We start from the raw sequence: 15,528 nt of genomic DNA on the forward strand, positions 1-15,528 counted from the left end.
AAATTTATAAGTCAGCTACCAAGATTCTGCCTCACAGGTACAAGAGGAATATGAACAATGACTAAAAATGGTCTCTGCAAATAAAGCACTATTGGTTCTGTCATTAAGAATAAAGAAATAAATGTATTTGCTGATGATTTCATAATCATCTTCCCAGATATGTATTTGAGAGGTAAATAATCCACACTATATGGCATGGTCTCAGGTCATTGAGCAAATACACTATTATTTAAATGAACATCTAATTAGCAATGCACAGGCACAGCTAATCCAAATGTCACATGTGCAAATAAACTCATAAAGAAGGGAGGTAACAAGGGTCTTCCTCTCTTTTAAAGAGGTTCAAAGTGGATTTAAACATTCTCCAGCAAATTCTGCAGTAGGCTAACCTTCATCTTTATCTTTAGAGAAAATAAATTCAGCACAGATCCAGACAGCAAAGTCATGAACCACTGGTGCCAAGAGCATCTTGAGCTGCAGGTAATGAAGCCTAATCCCTCAGGTGATTTGAATAAAGCTTCGAACCCAGAGTGAACCCACCCATCCACAGTTCTTTTCCCTAAGCAGTGTTTGTCAAGTCATGTTCACTGCAGCTCCTGTTCAGAGAAAAATCTCACGTAAAACCCAATGTATGAAACAGATAAAGATAGATTAGCAGTGTTTGTGTGTGTATATGTATGTACTTGTTTGCCAGTGAGTGTGCTGTGTGTGTGTGCAATTGTATGTGTGAGTGTATGTGAGTGTGTGTGCAAATATCTGTGTGTGAGCATGTGTAATTGTGTGTGTGCAGTTGTGTGTGTGTGAGGGAGCCGTGTGTGTGAAATTGTGTGTGTGAATATGTGTGAGCATTGTGCAATTGTGTGTGCGCATATGTACAACTGTGTATATCAGGGTGCTGTGTGTGTAAAATTGTGTGTATGGGTATGTGTGAGTGTGTGTGGTATGGTGTATATGTGTGGTATGTTGTGGTATGTGCTTGTGAGTGTGTGTATATGTGTGTGCATGTCTGTGTGTGCAATTGTGTGTGTGAGTGTGCTGTGGATATGTAAAATTGTGTGTGTGAGTATGTGTGCAATTGTATCTGTGAGTGTGTGAGTGTGTGCAATTGTGTATGTGAGGGTGCTGTGAATGTCTGTGCAATTGTACATATGAGTATATGTGTGTAGTATGATGTATATCTGTGGTGTGTGTGTGTGCATACTTGTGTGTGCATGTGTGACTGGCATAGCATATATGTGTGTGGTGTGTTTGCGTGTGTGAGTGGTGTGATGTGTGTATGTGTGTTTATGGTAGGGTAGTCAGGGGGTATGCAGAATATCATTTCAAAAAACACTGCTTTAAGCAAAATTGTGAAAGTCTGGAAATGGCATTGGCTTATTTCTAGCAAATTTTGTCTCTAGGAAAAAAATCACCTCTGTGGTACAAGGTCCCAGTTTCCACATCAGGAGAATGGGGTAATGTCTACCTCCCAAGGTTATCACAAGGATCAAGCACAGAGCCAAGCTCGTGACTTCTCACTGGTGATGGTGGCAGGTGTAGCAGATGAGTCCCGAGAGGTGAGCTGGGCTCAGGAACCAGCTCTCTCTGTATATGTGCTCCAGCAGAGTGACAGCTGCCTTGTGCTGAGTGATTACTGCTACAGTTAAGATTCAAAGCCTGTGCCACAGATAGTGCCACCCTTAGTTCACAGATTGAAAAAATAACAATGACAACAAAGAAATAAAAAAACCCTGAGACTTAAGAGAAGTTAGCTTGCCTATGGTCACATAGTGGCTAATCTAAGATTCCAATCTAAAGTATTAGGGCTCTGACCCTCATGGTCTTGAGCTCCAAAGCCTCATGATTCATCAACAAATGTTCGCTGGCTAATGGGACTCTAGATGTGGGAGCCGGAGCATGTGCTGTAATGGACTGGAGATACATTCTAGAAATGAGTTATACAGCAGACGGAATCAGACGTGCGTGTCATGATCTGCAACACACGCGTGAGATCTGTAGGGCGCCTTCTTGCCCCAAACTCATGAAAAGAAGAGTTTGGTGTGCCACACCCCTCTTCTCCATTTCTTGCCTCCCCCCAACCCCCTCCCTTGTCCTGCAGACTTACCACAAGGTCTGAGCTGGTCTGGAAGGTCTCAATATAAAAGGAATAGTGTTGGTCGCCCATCTGGTCTAAGATGGCTGTCATACATGCCACAAAGTGACTCTGCAAAATATAATGAGAAATATAACGGCGCTGAAATTCGTCCTTTCCGTCTCCTTGACATCCAACTTGAAAACATACAGCCACCCCAGGCACTGATAAAGGGCCACCCAGCACAGTGAGGCATCTCCTCTTACTGGCATGTAAAACAACTCCCTAAGAGGAAATGTCCTTACCGCGAATTCATTTAAAAAGCATTCATTAAACACCCATTATGTGTCTGTAGCTTTGCTAAGAGCTTCAGATTCAAAACTAAGAGTAGACCCACCGCCTCATCCCACATCTGCACTGTTTGCACCTTGGAAACAGCGCTCTGTGGATGTTGGGAGACTCAGCCTATGTCAGCCAAGATCCTCGGGGGGCAGTCAGTTTCATTTTCTGGTAAATAATTTTGTCTGTGTGAATCCCCATAGTCTTATCTGTGCCCATATCCACTCCCAGAGGAGTTCCTGGAAAGATCAACGGCTCCACCAGCACCGTGAAGCGCATTGCAAGTCTCTGCAGAGAGATCAGTTACTGGATCACCATGAATCAATCAGCCATGAGAGAACCTAACACCTACCAGGATTGGCATTTGTTAGGGATAAAGAAGACAAAGGAGATGCGGAGAGACAACCTTTGCTCCTTTTAGGTTTATTATTTAGTTGGGAAAGCATGATTAATGTCCATGAGAAAAGGACTCAGACAAGGGGGAAATCAAGGTAGAGACCTGAGGAGGGGCTTGGTCTTAAAGGAACCCTGGGAACAGAGAAGCATGAGTTATAGTCAGGCATGGATCAGAGGCATTACTCAGACCCTCCTGTGTTCTCCCTCCCAGCATATTCAGTGTCTGTGCTGGGGCATGCTGGCATATAGAAGCAGCACTTGAGGAGACATATTCTGGAAGATGGTAAAGAAAGCACTGGCCACTAACCAAGCATGGCTGAGGTGATATTCTCAACTGTTACCTGTAAGATCTCAGAGGGGCTACCAATGTGGCCAGAGGAGGTCTCACAGTGGCCCAGCATAGACAGATTTTTTTTTTTTGAAGGTTGCCTAGATAGTGGTGAAATACAGGGAGTGTCCAGGGACCCACACTGCTGAAGATAGGCTTGGAAGTTTCATGTTTGAAAGATAAAGGTGTGTGATACATGAGTTTGTATGCGTGTGTGTGTGTGTGTGTGTGTGTGTGTGTGTGTATGTGTGTGTTTGTGTCTGTCTGTCTGTCTGTCTCTGTGTTTATGTGTGTGTGTCACAGACTGAGGCCTTTGTTTAACAACTTTATCATGTTGTTAAAAATATCGAATATGCATGCACATATGTAATCTGTATATGAGCCAGCCTGTAGGTCTTCTCTAGTGACGGACACTGCTAATGACCCCTAGGAAGGACCTTCTGTATTCCTCGGTAGGTCTCTTAGGTTGGCTAAATGTGTCACATGCTCTCATTTGCCAAAGTAGCTCACATAGGTACAGGCTCTCATTTGCTTCCTGGTGCTTTTCAATTAGAGTTAGGGGTGTCAATGCCATCCCAGTCAGCAGGACCAGCTATAGAACAGAATGAGGGAAAGATGTAGGGTCCTCACTTAAAAGTATTATTGATAATTTTGGAACAGCTGAGTGGCCTTTTAAAAGAAGGAACTCTATGACTAAGCAGGTCACCTGCACAAAAGCTGGTGACCACTAACCCCGCCCCGTGTTTAGGAAACACGGATATCTGGCCAAAAGCACCAAGCTTAGACTTTCAGGGACTCTAGCCACTTTGCACGTAGGAATCTAAAGCCTTGGGGGTTCCACCTGCTTGTTATTTCCTGGCTAGACCTCCAGGGGGAGGTAGCAGTGAGTTTGTGGAATTACTCAACTCTCTCAAACCAGGCTGAAACAGCTGCATCCTGGCTAACTTAACAAGGTCCCACTGAAATCAAGAGATGTATTTTATACCTCTGGCTAGGCTAAATGTAGGGGAGGAAGATTCTAAATTTGAAAAGATAAAGGTAGGTGTGTGTGTGTGTGTGTGCGCGCGTGTGTGCGTGTACCTGTGTTTCCTCGGCTCCCTCGTCTCTGTCTCTTCTCTCTCTTCCTTAAAGAATTCATCCTGTAGCCACTAGGGGGCTTTTCTTTTCACACGGTAGCTGCTGTGCAGTTTGTTCGGCTTTTTATTTATTCCTACGTGAGCAGACCCACTACACTTCTTGCATATAAACAGTGAAAATTACAATATAAAGGGCTTATTTTTCCTTCGTTTGGAGTTATCTTGCTTCCGGTCAAAGGCTGGCTCGTTGTACAAGGAAGAGGGCAGCATCCTCTGCAGGTAATTCCACTGCTTGGAGGTAAGAGATATGGGAAGGTTTGATTTTTTTTTTTTGTCTTTTTTTTTTTTCTAGTCGATGATCTTGTAGGAAAAAAATGCTGTTCTCTCTCGGACAACAGTTTACTTTAAATCTTTGGCTTAAATGAGTGCTGAGACTATGAGCTTGTGTGGGTGTGTGTGGTGAAAATCCACCATTGTCAGAACTGCAGGCTGCCCCAAATGCCTCGATCCGCAAGGCTTGTTAATTCCCAGTGGCTTGATTTGAATTGGAAGAGGGGGAAATGCAAAGAGCAAACCTCGGAGGAGCTCAAGTTGCTTGAGATTACCTCAAACAGGCTGCATTCCCTTAGGGTTTGTTTACGGAAACTTCTATGCCCTTTTTCTTTCTTTAAATAATGAAAAAAGAAAGAGGGTTTTTTTTTAATTCTTCACTAGAGAGCTTGACCATTTTATGAAATTAACCATTATTGTTTTATTAGGAGTCAGCCAGTGTGTTAAGAGTTCACAGATCAATCAAAATCACTTTTACCAGCTTGTTAATTTCTTTGTCCTGATCAGCACAGAGAAAAGCCCAGTTGGGTGCCTTTCACTAGGATTTGCATGCACTGTCATGGAAGTTTAGACAAGTCACTTGCTTTTGCCTGTTAATCAAAAATTGACTGCTTTATCTTGAACCGGAAGCGTCCTGATTTTCTACCACGGTGCCTAGCTCACTTTGGTATCGATCCTTAGGTGATCACACAGATGTGACTAACAGACAGACACCCTGAAGTGGAGCAAGCCACAGGCAGTAGGTTCATTAAAGGCTCTTCTCTGTCATTTGAATTGAATGGTCATTCACGCTTTCTCATGCAGTGAAGGAATAATGGAATCATGGTGTGCTTCTCTGACGGCTAGTCCCTTTCAAGATTGTCTTCAAAATGGCAATTGTGTCTTGGCTTTCTCCTGTTTTCACAAGTTTGAGGCCAGACTTTCATACCTGCCATGTCTAAAATGCTTAGAGAAATTGGGAGTGGGGGATGAGGGGTACAGGTGACAGACTATTTGCCCTGGCAACCAACACAGCTCTAAGGTCAACCGCTGCTCAAACTTTATATCATTAAAAGTTCAAACTCCCTTCCCCTCCAAGGACCTAGAAAAGCCTTAGTGTTGCATGGGGTTCTCGGGGAGTTGGGGGATCCCCTGTAATCTGAGCCAATTAGAACTCTCTTCTTTTTATTCCTGGCAGAAATTCTATAATCGACATATATTTACTACCAAGACATGAGGCAGCCACTCATCCATACCAAAGCAGCACGCCAGGTGCCTGGATAGGAAATTGCTTCTTAAAGCAGAGGACCAGTGGGACTCGCATATTAAATTCCCAGAGAGAAATTGAATCTGAGACTCTGGCGCAAACCAGGCAGAGTCACCTCGCTCTAATCGGGTGGTTTAAAATGTGGCTAATGAATCACAGCATGAGGAGACACAGTTTGAAACTAGGTCAAACGTGTAAAAATAAGTGCAATCGTCGCAGGCACTTGGCTGATGAGGGGCTACTTAGCGCTAGAGTGGAGGGGCATATTTGCTGCATAGGACTGTCTTTAGTTATCCGAGACAATCAATTCTTTTAATTAATCCAGCTCATCACTACACTCAGAGGTCTTGCACATCTGGGAGCGAACTGAAGCGTTGAGGAAAACCAGTCAGGGTCTCTTTACTATGTGCTGGCAAGGAAATAAGAGAGAAAATTGATAGTGTGTGAGCAACATAGCAGATGACTTCAGTTCTGGTAGGAACCCTCCCCAAATCATTTCCCTGGCTCCTTTGTACTTATAAGCCATGTCCATATCATATTATTGTTGGAAATACTAATAGTTTTGAATACAACATCCAATTTAACCATTCCTACTTAGCAACCTTTAATGCAAACATAACACATGCAGGTACACAGACTCACACACACACTCACCTACACACATACACACACACACAGTCAGGACTCTTGCTGTGCTGGAGTAAACAGGGGCAAAGAAGGCAAAGCAAATCATTCGCTCTGCTTTGGAGAACAAAATTGAGGAGGGGTCTTTGGCTGCTGGTAGGCACCCCCTAATCACCTGAGATTGGTGGGAGAGGTAAGAACACAGAGGGAAGGAAACAGTCAACTCCAGGAGCTTGCTACCTAAATGCCAACATTACTATGAGATAGCAGCTGGTGACGCGTTGCTATGGTAACTTCAGATAATGTGCACAACCAAAATAAAATACAATATAGAAAGCACCAAGGAGAGGAGATGAAGGAAAGTTTGCGTGCGGAGGGAGGAGGCTCACGGGGAGATGAAAAGTTCTGTGAACCGGCTATACTTTGGAGACAGAGTGGCCGAATGCTGCTCCCGGGCTGTTCCTCCGCTCACCCCCATGTCTGCTATGTGCTTATGTAACTGATTTTATTCTTGGATTAAACTAGTGCTGTCTGTATGGTGGATCCAGGACTGATTGGAGGTGGGAGGTTGTGGTGTCAGGAAAAGCAAGAGCTCTGAAACCCATTCATCTCAGAGCTTCGTCAGGCCTCTGGGAGTTGTAATTTGGAAAAGTCTTTAGGGAGGCTGAGATATCGAGTGTGTTCTCTTATAACAATGCCAAGTCTGGCTACAGTGCTAGGCATCAGGGGGTACAGCAGGGTGGCTAAGGCTGTACTCCCAGGAGCTCATATCTAATGCTTGCTGGATACAGAGGCACAAGCAGGGGTTGCGGAAGAGGGTGGGGTCCTAAAGCCAGGTAGCCAAGGTTCCCATCCTAGCCATGCGCCTGTGACCTTGAGCAGGATCTTGTGTGACTTGTTTGCCTAATGTGTCAAAGAAGATAATAAAAGAAAAAAACTCTTTATTTTATATAGAGAATAAAAGATTGAATTAATTTATATAGAAAACCTTGAACGTATAGAGCCTTCAGTAAGTACTAGCTTTATTATTATTATTATTATTATTATTATTATTATTATTATTATCATGCTACTGGCTGTGGTCCAGAAAGCTATGTAGATAAACCAAGTAAAATTCCCAGCACAGAGGAAATGGTAACTGTCTACCAGTGACTGTCTGTGAACCAATTTAACTGCTCCCCATTGCAGCTTGGCCACAGTGCCTTTACGGCCTTCAACTCTGAGTGGCCTTTGGTTATCCTGTTTCAAGTTCAGCTGCTCACTGAGTGTGTACCTCTGGGAGCAAAACATGTTGGGGGATTTCTTTGACTTGAAGACAGTCGCTGGAAGGTAGGAAAAGTGACTTTGGTGTTCAAATTGTTCAAAAGCATGTGCTACCCACTGCCTTTATGGAAAACATAATCCATCAGCTGTCTGGCTTTGGGAGGTGCCTGCCTCTGCGTGTCCTGATGCTCCTTAGCTACCCAGGGGTCCTGCTGTGAGGTAGGTGAAGCCGGTTCCATTCCTTCTTGGGGAAATGAACACACATCCGAGGAGGTTTGTGTGATCTGTTCCCTGTCAAAAGCAGAAGAACACCATGAGCAAACCGAGAGGTGTCGCCTGGATGCTGTGCCTCTGTGTGCATCCTAACATCTGTGCATGGTACCTCCAGGAGGGCTAGCACCATGCACCCCTGCCAGACACTGAGGGCATCAATGACAGCTCAAATGTTTGGATAAACAAGGGCTAGGCTTGCAGGCAGTGTCTCCTTAGGGGAAGTCCTCACTGAAGGACCAGTGAGGCAGCCTGGGAAGGCTGCTTAGGGGCAAGGCCAGAAGAAAAGCCTGTATTCCTCACACACTTTTCGCTTATCATGTACATCTCTGATCATAACTGGAGTTTGGGCCTGCCTGTGAGATCACGTTAAATCTTCCAAGGAGAACAGTAGGGTGTTTTGTGGCAAGGGAAAGTAGGGGGATGGTAGATCCTATTATTAATTTCATTCATTCATTCATTCATTCATTCATTCATTCATTCATTCGCTCATGCCTTCTTCATCATCTCCCTGAGACTTCTCAGCTTACACAAGGAGCTAAGCTGTGTACCCATTATATAGATGAAAAACATGAGAAGCATGAAGCCAAATAGTTTGACTAGTCAGACATTTAGTTTGTGGTGTTGAAGAAAATAAAAGTAGAGCCTTTTAGGTTCCCAAGACTGTATTTTCAAGGACAGTATTTTTATACCACACCTTCTGTATTGCCTCTACTCAGCAGAGAACCCTGTCACTTTATTTGCTGCTGTATTGCTAGGATCTAGAATTGAACCTGAATATTGCATAAGTTTGATAAATATTAATAAAGATTGAATTTATTACTGCATTCTCTATCTCTAAAAGAATGTTATGGGGACCCTTCTCCATAAACTGAAAATTTAATTGGGTATTATACCTTTGATTTAGCAGAGGCCAGAAACCTAAGTATTTTTGTTCTATTTCTGACATTCTGTCAAATTCCAGTGGAGTAACCCTTTTACATATTCCTTGATTCAATAACTACTTCTTGAATGTCTACTGTGTGAGCACCCACTATATGAGCACCTACTGTGTGCTGGGCATGGTTCTAGGCACTGGGGCTACAGATGCGATGATTTTCAAAGGCATTTTTTAGACACTTTCCAGATGAGTGGGGCTAGAAACAGGAAGACACATCTGTAATAAGCCAGTACCTGAAAACAACTGCAGACAGCAGTTTGCTCTACTAAGGAAATGGGAGAAGGCACTGGACAAGGACAGGATGTAAGGCACTTGTTTTGGACTGAGTAGACAGTGGTGGATTCTGGGAGCTAACATCTGAGTGATGAGGATGGCTGTGTAAGTGCCTGGAAGGGCATCATGGGCCAAGTGAGGGACAGAATCAATGACCTTGGGGGGTAGGCTGAGAGCATCAGAGATGGAGCAGAAGCCAGTATGGCCAGAAGCTATGAACAAGGAAGGATAAAGTACAAGGTGAGGTCAGGAAGACAGCCAACAGGAGCCAACTCCCAAGGGTGCATGGGGCTCAGAGCCAGGAGTCTGGGTTTTCTTCTTAGTGCAATGGATGCTCTCAATCTGAGTTTTAAGAAGCTTGCTATTTGCCACAGGACCCACTCTGTAAAGAAGAAGTGTCCCTGTCTTACATGCCAGCCTATCTCCAAGGAGCCACACTAGTGCTATTTCCAGGGTCATGGGTTGTTGGAACATGTAAATTATGCCTTAAGTGCTGGCTTTTCTGGTTCCTGGTGGTGCTGTCACTCCTTAGCAAGTGTTTCTCGCAAAATGATTATTTCATAGCACGGTCTGGCCCTCCTGGGGGAGCACACATGGAGTCCACTTTGACATCGATTTTATTTTTCTTCAGACTTGGTATTCTCAGTTCCCCACTGTTCAGTGCTGAATAAACAGAAATCTACTCCCGGCTGTTCCCAGTCTCCAATTAAAACCATCCGAATCTGGGGACCTACCTGAGAGGCCAATGCTGGGAAATGGATTATTATTAATTGGGATTTTTTTCCCAATAATATCCCAATCTGATTGGGAAAAGAACAACTTCAGAAATAAAGAGTTCTTTTCATTGTCCACAGCAGTGACGGGCTTTCCAAGCTTCATGCTAAACTTCCTAAGAAAACCTGTATTGGAGAGTTCTTGACAATAGGGTATAGCCCTCAGCTCATACCCACCCATCCCACTCCAAATGAAACCAGAAACAGTAACAGGGCTTGGAGTTTGAGGCGCATGTCCTAAGAAGTATTCCACCTGCTCCTGCAAACGTGTGAGTCTAGGTTAAATGATTGGAAGGAACATCCTCCGTAGGAAAAGGGGTCACGAAAGGTTATGAAATCTGAGATGAATGGGGAGCTGTAGACTAAAAGACAATAATAACAACTGCCATGTGATGGACAGCGTGCCAGATAACCATGCTAAGTTCTGTATTTCTCCATCTGTGCAGAGCATCCACAGGGTCATAGCAAGAAAAGAGAAGGGTTAGAAGGAAGAAAAGCCATTGTCAGACAGTTATATGTCAGGTACAGCTGAGGAATATGTCAATGGTCACAACAGCCATTTGTGTATTTACTGTGGATCAACTGTTGAAAATGCTTTTCCTCTTTTACACACTGTAGTGGTTGGTCTTGGCTGTTAGCATGACACAACGGGAAAGAGGGAACCTCAGTTGAAGAACTGCCTCCATCCACTGGCCTATGGGCACATCTTTGGTAGTATTTTCATGATTGCTAGTTAATGTAGGAGGGCCCAGTTATAAAGAGTTGTGCCATCCCTGGAAGATGAGTCTGGGCTTTATAAGAAAGATTGAGCCTGGAAGCAAGCCAGTAAGGTGTTTCTCCATGGTAGCTGCTTCATCTGGGGTCTTCAGGTTCCTGCCTGGGTTTCCCTCCGTGATACATTGTGAGCTGTAGTGTAAATACGCCCTTTTATCCCCGAGTTGGTGTGGTAGTGCTCTATCACAGCCATAGGGAAGCATACTAGGACATCAACGTTTAGTAGATGTTGATAATGCTGTTTGAACATCACAAATGAGGAAATCAAGGAGCAGAACTTTCCTAGACCAGCTTGACTCCAGAAATGCCTTTGTTCTCTTTTCTTAAGGAAGAAAAAGGTACTATTGAATTCATAAGTTATTGTAGTTAAACTTAAGCAATACCTCGAATTCAACGAAGCAAAAACAATGGTATATTTAACCTTAGTGCTACCGTCAGATAACTCCTGAATGTTAGAAAACATCATTCAAGGTATGTTCCGTGCTCCCACAGGAATGGAAGGAGGGAGAAAGGGAGAGATAAATACCCACATGCACTTATGTAAGGTTGCATGGGTGAAGATATAGCCAGACCAATCATAACAGAAAACACAGACAATCTACCTGCTCTATAACGATGCTATACCTCTTTAAGACTTCCATGACTGTAGGTCTCAGTGAGACACCTCTCCGTTATCTGTATTGCTTTCTGTAGGGAGAACTCCCCTGTTTAACATCAATGCCACAAATTAGAAAACATCTGTCGTCCCATACCAGTAGCACTGGGGCAAGTGTATCCTGGGCCAGACGTGTTCTGGAACTTTGGACAAGATGCTTTACCTCTTTAAAACTTTGTTTCCTCTTTGTGAATGTGGTTATGAATGGCAGCTCCAGGACTGAGAGGAGAATGGTCAGAAGCCTCAGAAAGAAGGTCTTCTAAAAAGATTCGTAACATTCCTCTCTGAATGTACAGCCTCAGCTCCTTCCTGGTAGCCCAGGAACAGCATGTTGACCTGTCCCAATTTGCTTCCAGTTGCTTCTAGCAGGTGATTTAAACCTCCCCATGGATCCAGGAGCTGCACTGAGGATGGGGGTTTGCACAGTGTCTCCCTGCAAAGTCCCCATGATTAAAGGGACAGATGGGTAGGCAGATAGATATGTTCATAGGCAGCTGGGCCAGGCCAGAGTTTTCTGTGGAGAAGACTACATTGTAGACAAGAGAGTTCCCTCAGTCACCCCAGCCCCAGCCCTGCCATACTTCCTGAGGACTGTAGAAGCCTAAAGACCATCACTTGCATCTTTCTTTAAACATAAGCTTCCACTTCTTAGGCCACGCTCCAGCTAGTACCTCTTTCTATGGTAGCTATTGCGAGTGAGAAATGGGGTTGCTTCTGGTATCTCCTGGGTAAAGGCTAGTGCAGATTAAACTCCCTGCAATAGAGGACATGGCACAAAGCAAAGAGTGATCCAGCCCAAGATGTCACTAACACCACGGTTAAGATTCCATGGTCTATACAGGCAAAGGCCCATGGATTCTGATGCGGTAAGGCTGGTGTACAATGCGTGCTGTAGGTAATGTTTGCTCTGGGCTTTTTTAAGTGGCGACAGAGTGGGTTAGATATATTCAAGGGAACTTTCAAAGAGAATGTAGATTTGAGGGATGACGAGGTTGAGAGAGATTCAGCTAAGGATCGGAAATGACATCTTAGATATATAACAGAAAATACTTTTCGTCTTGTAATTTGATTAATTTAATTGATTGGTAGCGACTGCCTAGAGAATTGTGTCGGGAGTGATTTTAAGGCCAAGTCTTAGCTCAGCAGGAAAGCCTGTGGTGATCGATTAGTGATGTCTGCCAGAGGCTGGTGAAGGGAGTTGATAGTACAAACCCTGAGAAATCGCTGTCCCACTTTTAGACAGAATGGAACAGAATGAGGACAGAGGCAGAGTTGGACGTGAGAAAGGGGTTTGGTACCGCAGAAGTTCACAGGGGGAGATCATGAAAGATGTGGCAGGCTCTGAGCGACAAAACTCAATCTGTAGGTAATGGGATGGCATGCTGGCACCTGCCGACTGTTGCCTCCAGGCCAGCTCTGCTGACAAGGTAGAGAGAGCTACTCAAAGTCCTTGCTCCTCGTTTCTATAAAGGGAGTGCTATTTCATCTGTTAACAGTGGCAGGATCACGAGGCTCGTCCCAATGATGAAAACACCCCAATGAAGCTGAACGGGGGTGGGAGGGTGACTGAAAAGCTGACTCCAAGGGTTAGCAGTAATGAGCTCCTGTAAAACCCGTTTGGATGCAACGTGCCTGCACACGTCCAGGCTCAGGAGGGGACTGGAGGGGATAAATGCTGCTTCCTGAGCCTCCCGTGCTGGCTGACCCTGGCATGGACATAGCTCTGCCAACGAAGCCAAGCTTTTCTGTTGGGCTCTACCTCCTCACTGGCAGACTCTGTTCCTGACACTGGCCTCGCCACCCTGAGAATGATTCTTAATCCATTCATTCACTGCTTTGCACGTTTCCGATGACGCCATGCTAATGCACCTCCTTTCAGGGCTCTTCTCCTCTCTCCCCTTTTCAGTCTCATTTGTCCCACTTCTCCGTCCTTCAGCATGGTGGTAGAGCCCTGCCATCTCTGTTCTCTACAGTCAGTGTTGGTTTAGCCACCTGCAGACTCCTACTCCTGTCACCATTAATAAAGGTGACACTGCAGCTTGGCATGGATGCAAAATACCCCCTGTCCTGCCCCACCCTCCGCCTTGGAGCAGAAGGCCCAGACCTGTGTTGGAAGCTTCCTTCCTGATCCCAGTGCCTACTGCTGTGCTCCCGGCCACACTCAATTAAAGAAAAGGCAAGTGACACACGATGAAAAATGCCATTGAGAGAGCTGGCCTGGTAGTGCCCAGATATCAGATCAACATTACTAAAGCAGCCTATCTACTAATTCCATCTAGAAAAGAAAAAGAAAAAAGATGTTAGAGTTGTCTGGGCTGATTGGTTCTGTAAATCCCCTGCCGACTCTCTTGCCCCAGGAGGCTTTGAAAATCCTGGTCGGAAGTCTAATCGAAGTTAAAACTTGGAGTTAGAGAGGTAAGGGGATAGGTGTTTCTGGACACTATCCTGAAAACATCTCTGTAACACAGTTAGAGGTGACAGAGCCCAGAAAGGCTAGGTTCTTTCTCAAGCATCACACAGCCTTTGAAATTGGCATAGCTGAGATTCCAAGCCAATTGTGTGAGCATACAGTTACACTGACTGTGCCCCTCCCCCTCCAAACAACAGTTCCCTGACCCACAAACTCCCAAACAAAATGACTTCTGGTACCCCAAGTCTGATATCAGTCATGAGGGTATCTTGATAACAAGTGAAGTTAATCCACAATTAAGTCTCATATTAGAAATATGTCTCATTTCTCTTCCTCACTACATAGATTCTCCAGGCATAGAGAAGAGCATGCCACTGTTGAACACTGACTCCACCTTTGAAAAATTAAATAGGTGTCCCTGCCACCACTGCACCTCCTGCTTGATCGATTATGCCCTGGGTTTAGCAGCTGAATCTGATGTGGAGAACATCAAATTAAAAATCAAATAGATGACCACTGACTTCTGAGAGGCATGGGGCAGGGGCAGAGGAGTGGGCCGTAGCCCACAGCCCACAGAAAGGTTTCGTTTGGCTGACTCCACTTTCTAAAGACACTTGACCATAAGGCCAGCATGTGCAGACCAGAAGAGATTGTAGACAATCCTCACGTTTCCGTTTCCCCTTGGCCTCATAAGGTTTGGTAATATTGGGCTGTGTTCCCACAGCCCTGGAGTTCTATCCTGTAGAGGTGTAAGAGCATCATAGCCTTCCAGGTGGTTAAGTCTTCTAGTCAGAGTGCTCAACCCATCGAAGAAGGCATGAAACTGTCGGGTTTCCATACCACAAGCCCTATGTTCCAGAAATCCCCCTCAGTCCTGGTCACACCAGGACAACTGGTCACCTCACCCGGTTACCTCACATTGCCTGCCTAACTCACATGGGCATTGCACATGGGATCCCCTTCCGTGATTTTCTCATGCCCTTGTCCCGCAGTGCCATTCAAAGTTGTCATCCATCTTTATCTTGCTTCACTGTACTATCTCCTGTAGACTTCTCTTCCCTCCCTCTCTTCATGCTCTAATGACAAGAACAGCGATTCATTTTAAAGATCAACACGGGGATTGCCTCCTCCAGGAAGGACTTCACCTGACTCTTTGGTTCCCACCTGGAGAGTCCTATGCTGAGAGTTTTTCTTCTCTTTATTGATGTATCACTAGTAACTTAACATTGAATATGGGGCATAGATAGAGCTAAGATCTGGGGGTCTCCAATTTTGCCCACCCCTTTCCAAAAGATCTTTTTTTAATGCTGGCTGTACACCTTTGTAAACTACTGTAACCCTGTGATGAAGCATTCAGCACAACTGACGTAATGCTATAATGAACACGATACATGCTTACTGCACTGAATCGAGTCATAAATTATGCTCCTGCCTAGTGGGGTTAGAGGTTTCAATTGGAGATTTAAAAGGCCTTCCAACTTCAGAGTGTGATCTGCTGAATACTAACACTTCAAGTCTGGCAGCACATGGGGATAGGACCTTCCCTGTCATTCTGAGCCCAACTGAGTGTCTTCGGAGGACCCTTAGTTTTCCCAGGAGCCCATGGGCCTCAGCAAAAGGATATGGGGTGTCTTCACAAGGATGATGCTCACTGATTCTCATGCTCATTTTCCTCACAGGAGCCATGTAGGATATCACTGTCAGCTTATCGAAACAAGGAACTAATAGGGAGTAGGGACCTAGTGGCTTGATTCTAGTCC

At 44.8% G+C, this 15,528-nt stretch overlaps 2 protein-coding genes across 2 annotated transcripts in view; one reads left to right on the top strand and one right to left on the bottom strand.

Moving 5' to 3' along the window:
* The window catches only part of Dock2 (dedicator of cytokinesis 2), a 414,603-nt gene that overhangs the window by 80,500 nt on the left and 318,575 nt on the right, over nt 1-15,528 (bottom strand). Inside the window, exon 28 of the mRNA XM_028756478.1 lies at nt 2,105-2,203. Coding sequence (XP_028612311.1) covers nt 2,105-2,203 — 99 coding nt within the window. The remainder of the gene's footprint in view (nt 1-2,104; nt 2,204-15,528) is intronic.
* Nucleotides 4,385-15,528, top strand: part of Insyn2b (inhibitory synaptic factor family member 2B) — a 108,683-nt gene continuing 97,539 nt past the window's right edge. The window contains exon 1 of the mRNA XM_028756479.1: nt 4,385-4,508. The gene's annotated coding sequence lies outside the window, so the exon portion shown is untranslated. The remainder of the gene's footprint in view (nt 4,509-15,528) is intronic.

Source organism: Grammomys surdaster, unplaced genomic scaffold, assembly GCF_004785775.1.
Source record: "Grammomys surdaster isolate TR1022 unplaced genomic scaffold, NIH_TR_1.0 126121, whole genome shotgun sequence".
Lineage (NCBI taxonomy): Eukaryota > Metazoa > Chordata > Mammalia > Rodentia > Muridae > Grammomys > Grammomys surdaster.